At 55.3% G+C, this 12,874-nt stretch overlaps 5 protein-coding genes across 5 annotated transcripts; 1 reads left to right on the top strand and 4 right to left on the bottom strand.

The window, feature by feature from the left end:
• Window positions 1-168: 168 nt before the first annotated feature.
• B0H64DRAFT_363427 (uncharacterized protein) lies at window positions 169-1,609 on the bottom strand (the record flags this gene model as incomplete). The annotated part of the gene is made up of 4 exons (XM_062801804.1): window positions 169-505; window positions 571-931; window positions 993-1,083; window positions 1,157-1,609. The coding sequence occupies 4 exons, from the start codon at window positions 1,607-1,609 to the stop codon at window positions 325-327; spliced, it is 1,086 nt and encodes a 361-aa protein (XP_062656600.1). The 3' UTR covers window positions 169-324.
• Window positions 1,610-2,452: 843 nt separating this feature from the next.
• B0H64DRAFT_403450 (uncharacterized protein) lies at window positions 2,453-5,584 on the bottom strand. Its single transcript, XM_062804310.1, has 7 exons — window positions 4,989-5,584; window positions 4,554-4,910; window positions 4,222-4,372; window positions 3,910-4,166; window positions 3,465-3,850; window positions 3,157-3,401; window positions 2,453-3,094 (listed from the first exon to the last, which is right to left on the bottom strand). The coding sequence occupies exons 1-7, from the start codon at window positions 5,402-5,404 to the stop codon at window positions 2,645-2,647; spliced, it is 2,262 nt and encodes a 753-aa protein (XP_062656601.1). The 5' UTR covers window positions 5,405-5,584; the 3' UTR covers window positions 2,453-2,644.
• A 98-nt stretch (window positions 5,585-5,682) lies between these two features.
• On the bottom strand, window positions 5,683-7,646 carry B0H64DRAFT_403453 (uncharacterized protein). The gene has a single exon (XM_062804311.1). It carries the CDS (start codon window positions 7,404-7,406, stop codon window positions 5,844-5,846), a length of 1,563 nt encoding a protein of 520 aa, XP_062656602.1. The 5' UTR covers window positions 7,407-7,646; the 3' UTR covers window positions 5,683-5,843.
• Window positions 7,647-8,682: 1,036 nt separating this feature from the next.
• B0H64DRAFT_476684 (uncharacterized protein) lies at window positions 8,683-9,933 on the top strand (the record flags this gene model as incomplete). Its single annotated transcript, XM_062808163.1, has 3 exons — window positions 8,683-9,131; window positions 9,218-9,613; window positions 9,675-9,933. 3 exons carry the CDS (start codon window positions 8,683-8,685, stop codon window positions 9,793-9,795), a joined length of 966 nt encoding a protein of 321 aa, XP_062656603.1. The 3' UTR covers window positions 9,796-9,933.
• Window positions 9,934-10,346: 413 nt separating this feature from the next.
• On the bottom strand, window positions 10,347-11,851 carry B0H64DRAFT_205901 (uncharacterized protein). Its single transcript, XM_062799335.1, has 4 exons — window positions 11,460-11,851; window positions 11,294-11,335; window positions 10,862-11,210; window positions 10,347-10,721 (listed from the first exon to the last, which is right to left on the bottom strand). Exons 1-4 carry the CDS (start codon window positions 11,673-11,675, stop codon window positions 10,396-10,398), a joined length of 933 nt encoding a protein of 310 aa, XP_062656604.1. The 5' UTR covers window positions 11,676-11,851; the 3' UTR covers window positions 10,347-10,395.
• Window positions 11,852-12,874: the final 1,023 nt, after the last annotated feature.

Genomic DNA, 12,874 nt, shown 5'->3' on the forward strand with positions numbered 1-12,874 from the left:
GGCCCGAGACTAAATATCGTTTGGCCGAGTTGGCCTATGAAGGTGTTCGGAATTCTTATCCGGCTGATCATCTTTAGATCTCATCTATCCTTCGGGGGATGGACGAAAGAACAGTAATGGGCGGGAAGTTAGAACATGGCATGTACTTGGTAGTTAGTACCAAGGAGGCACTATAGTAATTGAAGCATTGTTTTCGGCCGGTATTTTATAATACATAATTCGAGCACATATTTTAATTTTGACCCTTGTCCCATTCATCATTGCAGAGATACCGTTGTTCCAATGCGACAGAACGCGAACATGCTTGTGACCTCTGTAACACACCTATCCAAGTCGAATGACCACCTTACCCACGTGCTTTCCAGACCACAGGTAGTCAAGAGCCGCTTGTGAGTCCTCGAAGTCAAAGATCTTGCTGTCGATCAGCGTGTCCAGGCGGACCTGCCTCTGTTCAAGAAAGCTGATCAGTGCCTCAAACTCGACCTTTGAGCCGACAGCGACGCCCCTGTGAGAAGCCCATTATATCAGCACCCAGACCAGACAAAATACCAGAATTGATTATGGACGTACTGTAAACGGGCCGTCTTTGTGATCACGGACAGCAGCTTTCCTGGGTTCCAGTCTGCCGATACGCCCGCTAGAAAGCCCACGAGTGAGACCAGGCCGAACGACGGGACTAGCGAGTCAATATCAGCGGGTATACCAGGCGGCCCGATGTTGTTCACCACAACGTCAACGCCCTTGCCGCCGGTCAACCGCTGCACCTCGGCTACCTGGTCCGGGTCGGTGCGGTAGTTGTAGCTAGCGAAGCTGGGTGCGCCTAGCTTCTTAGCCAGGACTGCAAGCTTCTCGTCCGACGACGACGTGATGATCGGCTTGAGCCCACCCGCGAGGGCAATTAGCAGGGCGAACATGCTCACCCCACCGGTTCCTGCGTCGTTGTTAACAAAGGCGTAGCCTGATAGAAGATATGAATTGTAACCCGCACGTACCTTGGATCAAAATGGACTTGTTCTTGTCCAGCGAGTCGGGGGCACCGACAGCCTTCCATGCCGTGAGCCCAGCGCAGGCAATCGTCGCGCCCTACCCACACAGCACCGCTTTAGCAACCACCCAACCCCACCACCCCAACACCCCCCCACAGGCACTAACTCACCTCCTCCCACGACAAATACCCCGGCAGCCGCACCAAAACCCTCTCCTCAAACACCGCAAACTCCCTCAACACCCCATCCACATCCCCCCCCACAGTCAGATGCCCCGCCGCCCCAATCTCCCCCGTCAAGTTCCCCAAGTCAAAGTTCGGCGCGACCCTATCCCCGACCCGGAACAGCGTCACCCGGTCCCCGACGGCAACCACTTCGGCCGAGCAGTCCGACGCCGCGATGCCGCCGGCGAGGGCCGGGCCCGGGTAGAGGCCGCGCAGCATCAGCGCGTCGCGGTAGTTGAGCGAGACGGCGCGGATTCGGATGAGCACGTCGTGCGTGCCGAGGCCGGCCGAGGGGAGGATGGGTTCGATGGAGAGGGAGAGGGTCAGAGGGGTTTGTGAGGTGCCGAGGCCGGGGCTGCGGCGGAAGGCGCGGTGGGTGGGGGGGATGGTGGTGGCCATAGGGGGTGGTGTTTGGTTTGGTTGAGAAGGGGAGTTGGGGGTTTATGCAGGAGGGGGGTAGGTACCACTTGGGATAGTGGTCTGGGGCGGTGCTTTGCGGTGGGATATCAATGAAAGACTGCCAGTGGGCGGGTGTCGGGTCGACTTTTATATCGGAGGCGGATCTCATGCAATCCCCCTTTTTTGTACCCCGGATGATCAGACTTTGCCGCCCAACGAGCCCTTGCGCGCGGAGAGTTTACAAGGATTGTGTCATCGTGTTGTCCCGTTTCGCCTTGACTCTGTGTATACTTCGTTTAATTGTCGGCATTTTGGGTTGGAGTCGGAGGAACTTGGGACCCAAGCCCTGTCAATGTGAACATGTTTTGTCAGCTTCCGCCTTCCGTCGCGACGCCACAAGGACGAGACATGTGTAAACGCGCTAGCTTGAGTACTACTATTTCTGCGAATGTGACACGCGCGACCTCGGCGCGGAGAGCGGATAGTTCGCCGGAATTGCCTCGGAGTTCGGACTGGATGATGGACATGCTGGTTTTCCCGCTTCCCTCGCCCGGCAGTATTAAATACGACGGAAACCTCATCTTGTATCTTAAATACCTCGAGGTAAGAGGGACCGTATAACTGGAACACCGATCATACATGTATCCAATGTATCAATTTGGTGTGAAAATATCTCAAAATCCAAGTAAAGAGAAGCTGAGTTCGCTAGCTATAAATTAGATGGGACAACAAGTGGCCGGAAATAGGAAGTTCTTTAGAAAGTCTCTTGAGTGGATTTTGTAGGCTGGCACCTCATGGACAAAAAAAGGCGAACTCCAAGTGCAGTTGTCGACAACGGAAACTTCGACTGTAGGAACAAAACGAAAGCTAGGTACTCTAAAGTCCAAAGAAACTACATTTACTCCGTTTACTTTTCTTTTGCCCCATTTGTTTTATTTCTTTTATTTTTCTCGATATCCTTCTATTTCATTTATTTTTCTTGATTTTCTTTTTTTTTTGTTCTTTTTGCCGGGCCGGCCCAGCTAGTCGGCACAGTCAAGTACCATTGGTCGAGCTAACAGGCGAGCTCGGTGTTGTCGGAGGGGGGTGTTCGTGCGGTCTGCGCCAAATGTTCTGCATATAGTCACTGCGCATATCTCGCTGCTGGTTAACCCGCCGGTTAAACTCGGCCGCGTGGTGAACCTGGGCCTGGAACTCTGAAATCGGCGACGGCTGGATCCGGTCCGGCCCGGACCTTGAAGGTCGCGCCAGCGGGCGAAGAGATATATTTGCATCCTCGGAATAATTGCCTTTCTCAAGACTGGGTCGCAGTTCAGTCTCGAGCATAGCAAGGATTCTTTCGCTACCTGGGCTAGCGTTTGTCCCACGGCGGCTCGTTAGAACCTGCAACCGCGCTTCCAATGCTGGAAGTTTCCGAGGATGGGCTAGCTCCAGGCAGTGCTGAAAAGCGTCCGTGGCGTCTGCCGGCTCCTCGGCGGCTTCGTACTGGTTTTGAATTGTTAGTGGAGTATTGCAGAGAACCTAAAGGTAATGGAAGCCCGGCGTACCAAAACTCCTATGTTGTACCAGCTGACGTACAAGCGCGGGTTGAGACGTATCGCTCTGGTGAAGGAATCCAGAGCATCCCGGAGCTGGTCTATACGGTAGTACAAGATGCCAACCGTGACCCAAAAGTTTGGAATTCGCCCCCTCAAGTACACCGCCTTCTGAAGTGCCTCGTACGCCTTACTGTACTCTCCCATGCCGCTGTATGCTCTGCCCAGAAGATACCAATGCTCCGCAATAGAAGACTCTGCCGCTCTTGGAATTAGCACATCACTCCGCCTGTTAGTCTCGACACTGAGGAGGTTATTACCTGAGCGTAAGGCTGTCCCGAGCCGCCGCACCGCCTCGTCAAAATGTTCAGAAGCGTCAAGGTCACCCTGACCACGAATCTCCTCGGCCCGCTGCAACGCCTCGAAGCCCAGAAAACCATTGGCCGAGGCGTCTGTTCCATCCTCATCCAGTCTGCGGTACGCCTCGTCGATATCTTGGATCGGTTCCATGGGTTCCTGAATCTGGACTCGGCGAAAATGCTGATACTCGTCGGCTGGCACCCGCAATTGCGGTAGGCTAACTCCACGCGGGTTTTGCAACATGTTCGGCGGTGGTTCTGCAGATGGGGGGCGCGGTAGTTCCGTCTCTAGTAGTAGGGCAACACTAATTCTTTTTCGTGTCGTTGACTGGCGCCCACACGTCGAGCTGGAGAAAGGGGGGTTGTAAGGACATCAAGTACCTTGGATATTACTCGGGGCACTCACCATGTGTTCTCGCCATCAGCCCCCGATAAAATGGTGCCAACGCACCCCGGAAAGGGGCATCCTTTCGACCCTGATCCCGGCGAGGGGATCATCATGGCTTGCTCGAGATGGATGTCCCTCTTGATGCAATGATCCCAGTTCCACGCATCGAGTCTCACGCCTGTCCTTGCCATCGTAATAACAAACTGTCCGCTTACGACCCGGTCGAGGCCTGGCTTGCCCGCAAACACAACGAGCCGAAGCATGTTGTAAAATGACTTGTTTTCTCAGTGTCTCCGGCCGAGTGATCTAATGGGAGGAACATGGACTCACATCCCAGCTCTCACAGGCCTGCAAGGGCAGTCCCCAAGTATCGCCCAAGGCGTCGTCGAGACGAATAATACTTACTCCAAGGCCGCGTGGCATGCCGTCGAGGGTATCCACAACGCGCTTCATCTGGCTGGCGATATAAAGCAGCAATCGTCTAAAGGAATTAGCTTTGGGGTCAGACTCCGTATAATTGCAATTGGCAGGGAGTAAGAGGCTCACGTATTCCGCCCAATCGCCTCCAACATCTTTTTTGAGCACGTCGCCAAACTAGCAATTAAGGTAGACCCGTCGTCAGAGGGTAGGAATGGGGTAGCAAGCCTCCGCTGGACACTTACAAAGAAAAAAGCTTCCTAATGTCCCCCATCAACGCATTCAGCCTCTTGACCATGCGGCCCATCGCGGCGGCGTGTCGCTGGGCGGCCGTCCAGGTCTGCTTGGTCGTGAGTGACAGCGCTTCTATGTGCTTTGTAACCGCTTCCAATCCCCGGTGATGCGCCTGCCCCTCCGCCGACTGTCTCACTGCCTGCTCGACTGTGATGGTCCGAAGGTCTGCGATTGCGTCTGGTGTTGCGGCAACGATCTTGAACATGGACGATGTCTGCTCTATGAGAGCGGTTGAGTGCTTGTTAATCAGGGCGGACTGTACGTTTTCTACCCCTTTAAGCTCGGCAGAGAGGCGCTTGATCTGACTCCTGTTGTCCATCATTGCCAGCAAGAGTTAGTTATACTATACAGACTCTCAATCCTTTTACCGTACATGGTTATCATACAGCTGCTGGGTGCTCAGAAGTATATTAATGGCCACCATCTCAGCCAAAACAACCTTCCGAAGCTCGTCGACATCCTTGCGGGCGATCAGGGACCAGTGGACCCGGGTCCCGATATTCACCAGACACGTCGTTGTTCGGAAATGGCCGAGGCTGCTCTCCTTAGACCGCATCTTGTCGGCCATAGCCTGGAGAGGCTGCAGGCAGTGCGTGGCGATGGCGCCAACCTTGCTGAGGACCTGACGCTCATCGTCGTTCTCGGGTTGGAGTTGGAGGGTATGGCGCAGTGTGCTGCGGAGGAGATCGAGCTCGACGCCGAGGTGCTGGAAATGTGCGGGGGCGTCCTTGTAGTTGCGCAGCTCAACGGCCACGCGCTCGAATAAGCCGAGGATGGCGATGACATCGCCTGGGGTCGTCATCGTATCCCTGGCGGGACGACGGACCGGATAGTACTGGACTCTTGGCTGGGGTTGTCAAGCTGAAGGCAGAAAAGTCTGGCAGGGCTGTTGGGCTCTCGTTCTCCATCCGTGGTTGACGAGGCTCTTGAGGCTGTGCGCAGCCAAGCAACATTGTGGGTTGTTCGATGAGCCCTGATTCGCCAACCCCGCTGCTTCGTGACGGAAGAGAAAGGTGCGCCATTGGTCGCCATGTGCACTGCCACCATCAGTTGCGTTGTTTTCTAACTGGTTTATACGTAGCGACGAGAAGATTGTAGAGGTATGAGTGCTTAAAACGATCATAGCATACGTCCCCGCCCTCCCCGCTGCTGCGATCGCATATTCAACCAGCCATTTCTAAAAAGGTATCAGACCACTTGGTCTCGAAATCCCCAACAAAGGATTCCGGTTGCCCGCCCGACTATATGGGTGAAGACTCGCTGTTTCCTAGCAAGTCGCGCCCCGCCGTATCTCTATACCTGTCCCACTCGAGATCAAGCCACTCCTGCCGTCCTAGGCTTTCGAACAAACCCATGACCTTCTCGCTGGGTCTCCAGTCGCCAACTTGCCACTGCACCACCGGTGGTGTTGGTGCCGCAGCGGCAGCATCGCCGTCCTTCTGATTCTTACTACCACGCCCGGCAATAAACTTGACACCCCATCTGTGGCCCTTTTTCATCGGCAGACGATATTTCTCCGCTTCTCTGTCGTCTGAAGGGTACCACCATAGGTGCGTGAAAACCTCGGCGTCCTCAAGGCTCGGCATATTGTCGCGAGTCAGAGACTTCGCAAACGCCGCAAGCAGGGGCTCGATCCGCTCCCTGCAGGGCTCGGTGCGGAACATGTCTAGATCGTAATCGCACCCGTCATCCGGGTTGTCGCCGTACTCGGCGTGGAGGTCCATGTCGTCGTCCGTTTCGGTTTCGCGGGGGTAGTGTTCTGTGTCTGAGATCTTGTACCCTCCTTGTTCCGAGTCGTGCGGATCCTCGCCACCGGGGCCGACAAAGTACCACCGCCCGTCTGGGCGGAGGCAATGGAACTCGAGCCGGAATCGCCGCATCTGTGACCACTGCTGGTCGGTTGACGCCTCGGGACTCGGGAACAGGTCTGAAGTGACCACAGCACGCACGTCGAACAGGCTTAGCTGCGCACCGAGCTTGCACAGGCCGACAGACACCGGGTCTTTATCCGCCGGATGGATCAGGTTCGGCCGGGCCACGGACTGGTCATGCCTGGGGAGCGAGAAGAAAGGCCAGAAGTGCAGTGCGGCCCTGGTCAGACTGGCGGGGATCCTTTTCCCGCAGAGGTGCTTCTCCTGGTCCATGATGGCGGCGCCGAACTCGTGGCGGGCGTCTCGCAGGGGGCCCTCCCACGGCCAGGTGTAGTGCTCGCGCATCACCCTACTCGGCATGGAGGCGGGCATGGGCCGCTCCCACAACCAGGGGGCATTCCACTCTTGGACAGCCGGCAGGTGGACGAGGCACTGCAGCGGCACGAGGGGAGACAGAGGGCGTATGTCTGTCGCGTTTTCGGCGCCGGAGCCGTACGCCGTTGACCTGATGGCCAGGCTGCTCACAAAGGGCAGATCTGGCAGTGTCTCGGGGTCATGCAGCTGCAGGCGGCGTGAGTGATAGCTGCGATGGTGGCATCCTGGCTCCTCTGGGTTAAAGTTCTGCGGCTGGATTTCGATCTTGACGCCGATGCTAGCTGGCGGATCCTCGATCCCGTTATAGGCGGCGGCAATCTGCTCGTAAAAGGCATGGATGCGCACCGACATGTGGGCGCTGATGGCGATGGTCTCCTCGGCAGGTTCATGGCACGGCAGGAGCTTCTCCCCGTATCCATCGACGAGGCCCGGGAGGAGCGGCAGCGGGAGATGATATTGGAGAACCCCGAACTTTGCGTTGAACGCTGCCTTGACTTTTCCGAAGAGCTCACTCTCGAAATCTGGGTCCGTCTCCCGAAGCGGCATGTTGATTGACATAATGTGAGGGATTAGTATGTTGGAGTTGATTTTTTGCTTGGCGAGGGTGGGGGAAGTGGAGGGAGACGTGCTCAAAAGCACCGTAGGCACCACATGGGCAAAAGAAGCGGGAATCCAAGTGTAGGTCCATACCTACTACCTACCTAGGTAGGAACCTAGATGTCGACTCAGCGTCGGCGGCAGGAACTAAACAAAGGTTATCTAGAAGCTAAAATAAACTGTAGGTATTTACTCACTTTACCTTTCGTTTTTTTGTTTAACTTCCATCTTATTGCTTGATGTCTTATTTTCCTTTGGTGTTCGGCTTTTTTTGGCCAGAGGCCGGGGTGGTAGGTACATGTACCGACCTATTGTCACATAATTAAAACAGCCATCACGTATCAATTATCTTAAATTTCTTTAAACGCTATACACAAGTATCCAGCGGTATTTGCACTGCTAACACCAAAGTCCGTTCCTACTTCTCTCAAATCCGAAGCCGTAGTTAGAGTAGTGGTTATATATAGGTACTCTCTGTCTCCCTCCTCTCCTGCTACCGCCTCCTCCTTCTCGTCGTCGTCGTGGTCGTCGTCGTTGCCGCCATCGAACAGGTAGGCGGCCTTATACCTAAACTGGATCTTAAGCAGCTGGTATACGAAGACGAGGTCCTCACCACCCTTCCACTCATGCCGATCCTTGAGCTCGCAGGTCCTAGAGGCGCTACAGCCTACTGGGAGCAGTCTGTGGGAGCAGTCTCGATTACAATATGTGCGCTCAGCCCGGGTCAGACCGTCAGTCGACCACGCAGATGACGCCTTGCGGTATTGCTCTGGGGCGGGCAGTTGAAGTTCTCGTTCGATTTGCAACAGCCAATGGGCCGTGACGGCAGAGGAGCCCCGGGGATATTGTTTGTCGGGTGCTCGCCAATCGCTACCTAATTAAAGGAAGGTCTATTTGCGGCGGGCGTGCCCAACCGTTATCTTGGTGCTACATGTACCGTGCTACTGTGCCGTTTATACCGCATACTGCACTGTCTTACGCGTCCTGTGATAATCGTGGGTAATATGCCGATGGTACAGTACAGGTACATCCCAAGGGATCATATGTCGGCTTTTCCGAGCTGCGCCCCCAAACACCACCTTCTTTTACCAACAGTCGGCGTATTTCATTGTGATTTGTGACTGATCACTGTGGTGCGTGTGTGACAAACTCGTGCCGTCGTCCGTTATCCTTCAATTTTGTTCCGCTTCTTCCTCGCCAGCGACCGTCCAGTATGTCTCCAGACTCCACTGCAACCATGGCCACGTTCGAGACCACCATCCCCGAGAAGCAGGCGAGCGTCCCTCGCTTTCTGTATCGCGAAATCAGGTACAAGCCCTTTGTCGTCCAAAACATCAGCCTCTCGGGCAAGACGGCCATCGTCACAGGGTCCAACACGAGCGTCGGCCTTGAAACCGCTCGCCAGCTAGTCCACCTGGGTCTAAGTAGGCTCATCCTCGCCGTGCGTGACGAAGCTAAAGGTAAGGCGGCCGCTGCCAAGCTCTCCTCGGCCCCTGACGACCCGTCCAATCCCCGCGTCATCGAGGTGTGGCATCTCGACCTGCGCGACTACGCCTCGGTCGTGAGCTTTGCCGAGCGGGCAAAGACTTTGAACCGCCTGGACATTGCCGTGCTCAACGCCGGCATTTGCCCCGCCAAGCGCATCTTCAACGACAAGACGGGCCACGACTGGATGAGACGATCCAGGTAAACTATTTGTCCACAGCGCTCCTGGCCATCCTGCTCCTACCCGTCGCCAAGGCCGTCCGCACCAACCAGTCCGCGCCGACCAGAATCACCTTCACCTCGTCCGAGGTCGCGGCCTGGGCAAAATTCAATCTGGGCGCCGAGGCGCCCATCCTCGCGGCCTTGGACAAGAAGGCGGACGGCGTGGACACGGTCGACAGGATGTTTGTGTCGAAGCTGCTCGGCCAACTGTTCATGCACCGTCTTTCGAAGCTCGTACCCCCGGGACGCGTGGCTATTATCAACGGCGCCTCGCCGGGATCCGTCCACGACTCCGAGTTCAACCGCGACCTGGACAAGACGACTGCCGGGGCCGTCATCAAGACGGTCATGAGGCGGATCGCCAACACGGCGGCCGTAGGTGCCGGCATGATGACGGATGCCGCGGTCAACCATGGGGAGGAGGTCCATGGGCAGTTCTTGTCGTTCCAGAAGGTCGTGCCGTAAGTGGTTTTTCTTTGCCTTTTAAATTAAATTCCTGCTCTGCTGACTTGACTAATGTAGCATGGCCCCGATGATTTACACCAAGGACGAGGAGAAGGTTTCGGACCAGCTGTGGAAGGAAACGCTGGAGGAGCTCTCGTTTGCACACGTGGAAGACATCCTGCGGGAGGTCAGTACTTGAAAGAAGCAGTGGGTCTCTGGTCTCATAATAGGTAGGTACCTAGGTAGGTAGGTAACTACGTAAATATGACTATGGTTTTTCGGGGTATTATTCCGACCTTGTCAGGTACAACACAAAAAGGAACCATGGCAGCACCAGATTATCAGTCCTCCTTGTCGCGAACAGCGAACCGCCTCTGAAACACGCCCGCCTCCATCTTTTGACACGCCAGCTCCCAGTCTGACGTCCACTTGCGGTAAAACGGCTGATAGCGAAGACTAAGTAAGAGAGGTTAATCAGAGAATGTTACCTAAGGCTTCCTTCGACTGTCTATATAAATTGAAGCCGGTGTTTCCACTTGGCTGGAAGCTCGGCAATAATTAATTAGGTAAGGTAGGTAGGTAGTTGGGTAGTTCTAGGAACCGAAAAAGATGCATTACCACCAAGTTATTGGGTACCTACCTACCTTATCATCGCCCTCCAGGTCACATTGACATCAGCTTTTACACTTCCGGAAGAGTGAATCCCATTTTTCACGGTAGCTAAACTACCTAGGTAGCCAACTAGCTACTAAAGCCCCATTTTTACTGCGGTAGCCAAACTAGCCAACTAGCTACTACATCAACGGTCAACAGGGATGGAGGATTGCATCGTAATGAACGATACACCGTCGTCATTGGAACCCAGCTCGCTAATGAGCTGGCCGGACGGCTGGGTGTAGACGCGGATCCAGGTCGGCATCGTGGCGACCTTGACTGAGGCGATAGGTGCGTTAGGGATGACGGTCTCGACCGGCACCGTGCTCTGCCATGCGGCGGCCTTGGTCCAGGGCGTTTTGACGAGGGTGTTCCCGTCGGCGACGGCGAAGACGTTGATGTTGTAGTCGCCCCAGTGGACGGCCGAGATATAGGCGCCCGGGGGGAAGTTGCCTGCGGGCTTATAACCACCTAAGAAACGCAACGCCGTTAGAAATGCGAGGCCGCTAAAGGCAGGAATCGGAGAAGGAAAGGGGAGAAGAAAGGCAGGAGAGCAGGATGGTTTCGTGGCGGCACTGCGAGCCACGACACCCGCTCCACATCCGACATACCAACCACCCAGTCGCCGTTCGACATCAGCTGGTACTCGGTAGGCTGCGTGTTGGCGAGCTGGTAGTACACCCAGACGCGCCGGTTCGGGCGGTTGTCGGACGACACGGCCGAGATGCTTGTGCCGGGGATAGCGGTCGGCAGGTTGGCGTTGCCCTTGACCCAGGTCTCGGTGGCCGGCTGGAGCACGGCCTCGATGATGTTGTTCTCGGTGTCCTGGTAGTAGACACGGGCGTCGTGCTTGTCGAGGCTGAACGGCACAGCGCCGACCTGCGAGTAGGGGGCTGCCCGAAACCCCGCACTCGTTAGGGAGCCATCGGACCAGCCAGAGCCGCCGCCGGTGTAGCAGCGCTAATGAGGCATAGTATATCAGCAGTTGGAAGGTGGGTGAAGGGACGGGATATAGAGAGTAAGGATAGGGATTCGATGATTACCTCGACAAGGTGGTCGTCCTCAGAGAGGTAATAGACGCGGATCTATAGGCAATCGGAGATAAAAGCGGTCAGCGTACGAATAGCTCGTCAACACGAGCAGCACAGAGACGGATTTGGATCCGTCCGTCCGTCGTATCTGACAATGGGATGGGAGAGTACCTCATACCTGCGTTCCGTTTGCCCAGGTGGTAGCGGCGATGCCGGTGTCGAGCTTGCCCTTGCCGACAACGTCACCGTCTCTCCGAGCCCAGCCGATGCCGTTGTCGTAGAAGGTCTCCCTGATATAGCCCTCGACATCCTGGTAGTAGACACGGATGTGGTCGCCGTTGCCGTCGGCGAAGCCGATGGCGGCTAGGTTGCTACGGTTGAGGATCGGGGCCATGTTGGAGAAGGTGGGCGGAATTCAGGTTGATAGTCGAGTTAGCACGGTGTGCTGGTAAAAGTTGCCGGGTTGTGTAAAGAGATAGGAATTGTTCGAGTTGGAGGAGGAGGAAGGGGATACTTATACACACGGCACAGAACACTGAGAGCAGTCGTTTCTCTTCGTTTCTCCTACCTTCTCTTCTCTCCACTTTCGTCGTTTCTCCTCCGGTCCCTCAGCGTCACACAGTTCCGATCCCCGGCCCGAAGAAGTCGGCCCGCGTCATTGAAACGACACTGCCAAGGAAGGACAAAAGCATCGTGATGCATGATTTGTGGTGGTTGGCTATACATAGACCAACCACACCATCAGCATGAGGATCATTACGAAGTGTGGCTTGCGGGGATGGTACAATATAGACCAATCAATATATAGACTCTCATGGGTACTGGGAGCTATGTTCGAAGCATACAACACCGAGGGTATTTGCAAGCTCCCCGAGGAGCTGGTTGCCACTTTCAGACGGTGCCCGGGGTTCCCAACACGGACACGAAAAGTCCACCATGCCCTCGCGTTGTGGAGGACCAAGGACCTTGAGGCCAAAGAAGATTATTGCGTACCAACCTCTGAAGTTCAAGCCCACTGCAAGAGCCCTTGTTACACTCAGCTCTTTTCCGATTGTCATACTGTGGTATTGAATGAATGCCATCATTGTATGTAATTGACATTTTATGACGCACAAGATTGGGCAGCATTCTCTTACAATTCGCCGTCTCATGGATTTATGTGGGAACGGCCATAAACAGCAACATGCATATGTAGTATCCAAGCGCGCTATGCGAGTGTGCTATCCGAGTGCGCTGTCCGAGTATCGGCGGCGATCCTGTCTGCTAGTGGGTTATTCAGCTGCCGTCGCGCACTTGTGGCTGATCACGCTAAGCTCGGTTCCTCAATATTGTTTCACTTCCCAGCGTGCGGTGCCGTAGCCATTTTTGTGGGAAGCGCGGTATGCGGCGGAAAATGTCCTTGAAAGCCTAGGTCGGCAGTACTGTCTGAGGATGCTACCTGATGGTGTTACGAGTGGCGCGCTGAGCAACCGAGAGTAACATTGGAGTGTTCCCCCGATGTGTGGCTGTGTTCCATTCTCGGTCTCGGACAACTCCTCCATTCATCTCTCTCCTTCACCACCATCTAACTCCATTCCCGTCATCGACACCTGG

The sequence above is a fragment of the Chaetomium fimeti genome (genome assembly GCF_033439085.1).
Source record: "Chaetomium fimeti strain CBS 168.71 chromosome Unknown B0H64scaffold_6, whole genome shotgun sequence".
Classification (NCBI taxonomy): Eukaryota; Fungi; Ascomycota; class Sordariomycetes; order Sordariales; family Chaetomiaceae; genus Chaetomium; species Chaetomium fimeti.

Bases quoted from the DNA above. Each gene is read 5' to 3' on its own strand.
- B0H64DRAFT_403450 (XM_062804310.1), bottom strand. From the start codon at position 5,404: ATGACGACCCCAGGCGATGTCATCGCCATCCTCGGCTTATTCGAGCGC. The intron at 3,402-3,464 runs GTAATAACCTCC...CAAGAGCGGCAG, and splicing joins CGGGACAGCCTTACGCTCAG to AGTCTTCTATTGCGGAGCAT. The intron at 3,095-3,156 runs GTACGCCGGGCT...ATTCAAAACCAG, and splicing joins GGTACAACATAGGAGTTTTG to TACGAAGCCGCCGAGGAGCC.
- B0H64DRAFT_403453 (XM_062804311.1), bottom strand. From the start codon at position 7,406: ATGTCAATCAACATGCCGCTTCGGGAGACGGACCCAGATTTCGAGAGT.
- B0H64DRAFT_205901 (XM_062799335.1), bottom strand. From the start codon at position 11,675: ATGGCCCCGATCCTCAACCGTAGCAACCTAGCCGCCATCGGCTTCGCC. The intron at 11,336-11,459 runs GTATGAGGTACT...GATTGCCTATAG, and splicing joins CCTGGGCAAACGGAACGCAG to ATCCGCGTCTATTACCTCTC. The intron at 10,722-10,861 runs GTATGTCGGATG...TGCGTTTCTTAG, and splicing joins GAACGGCGACTGGGTGGTTG to GTGGTTATAAGCCCGCAGGC.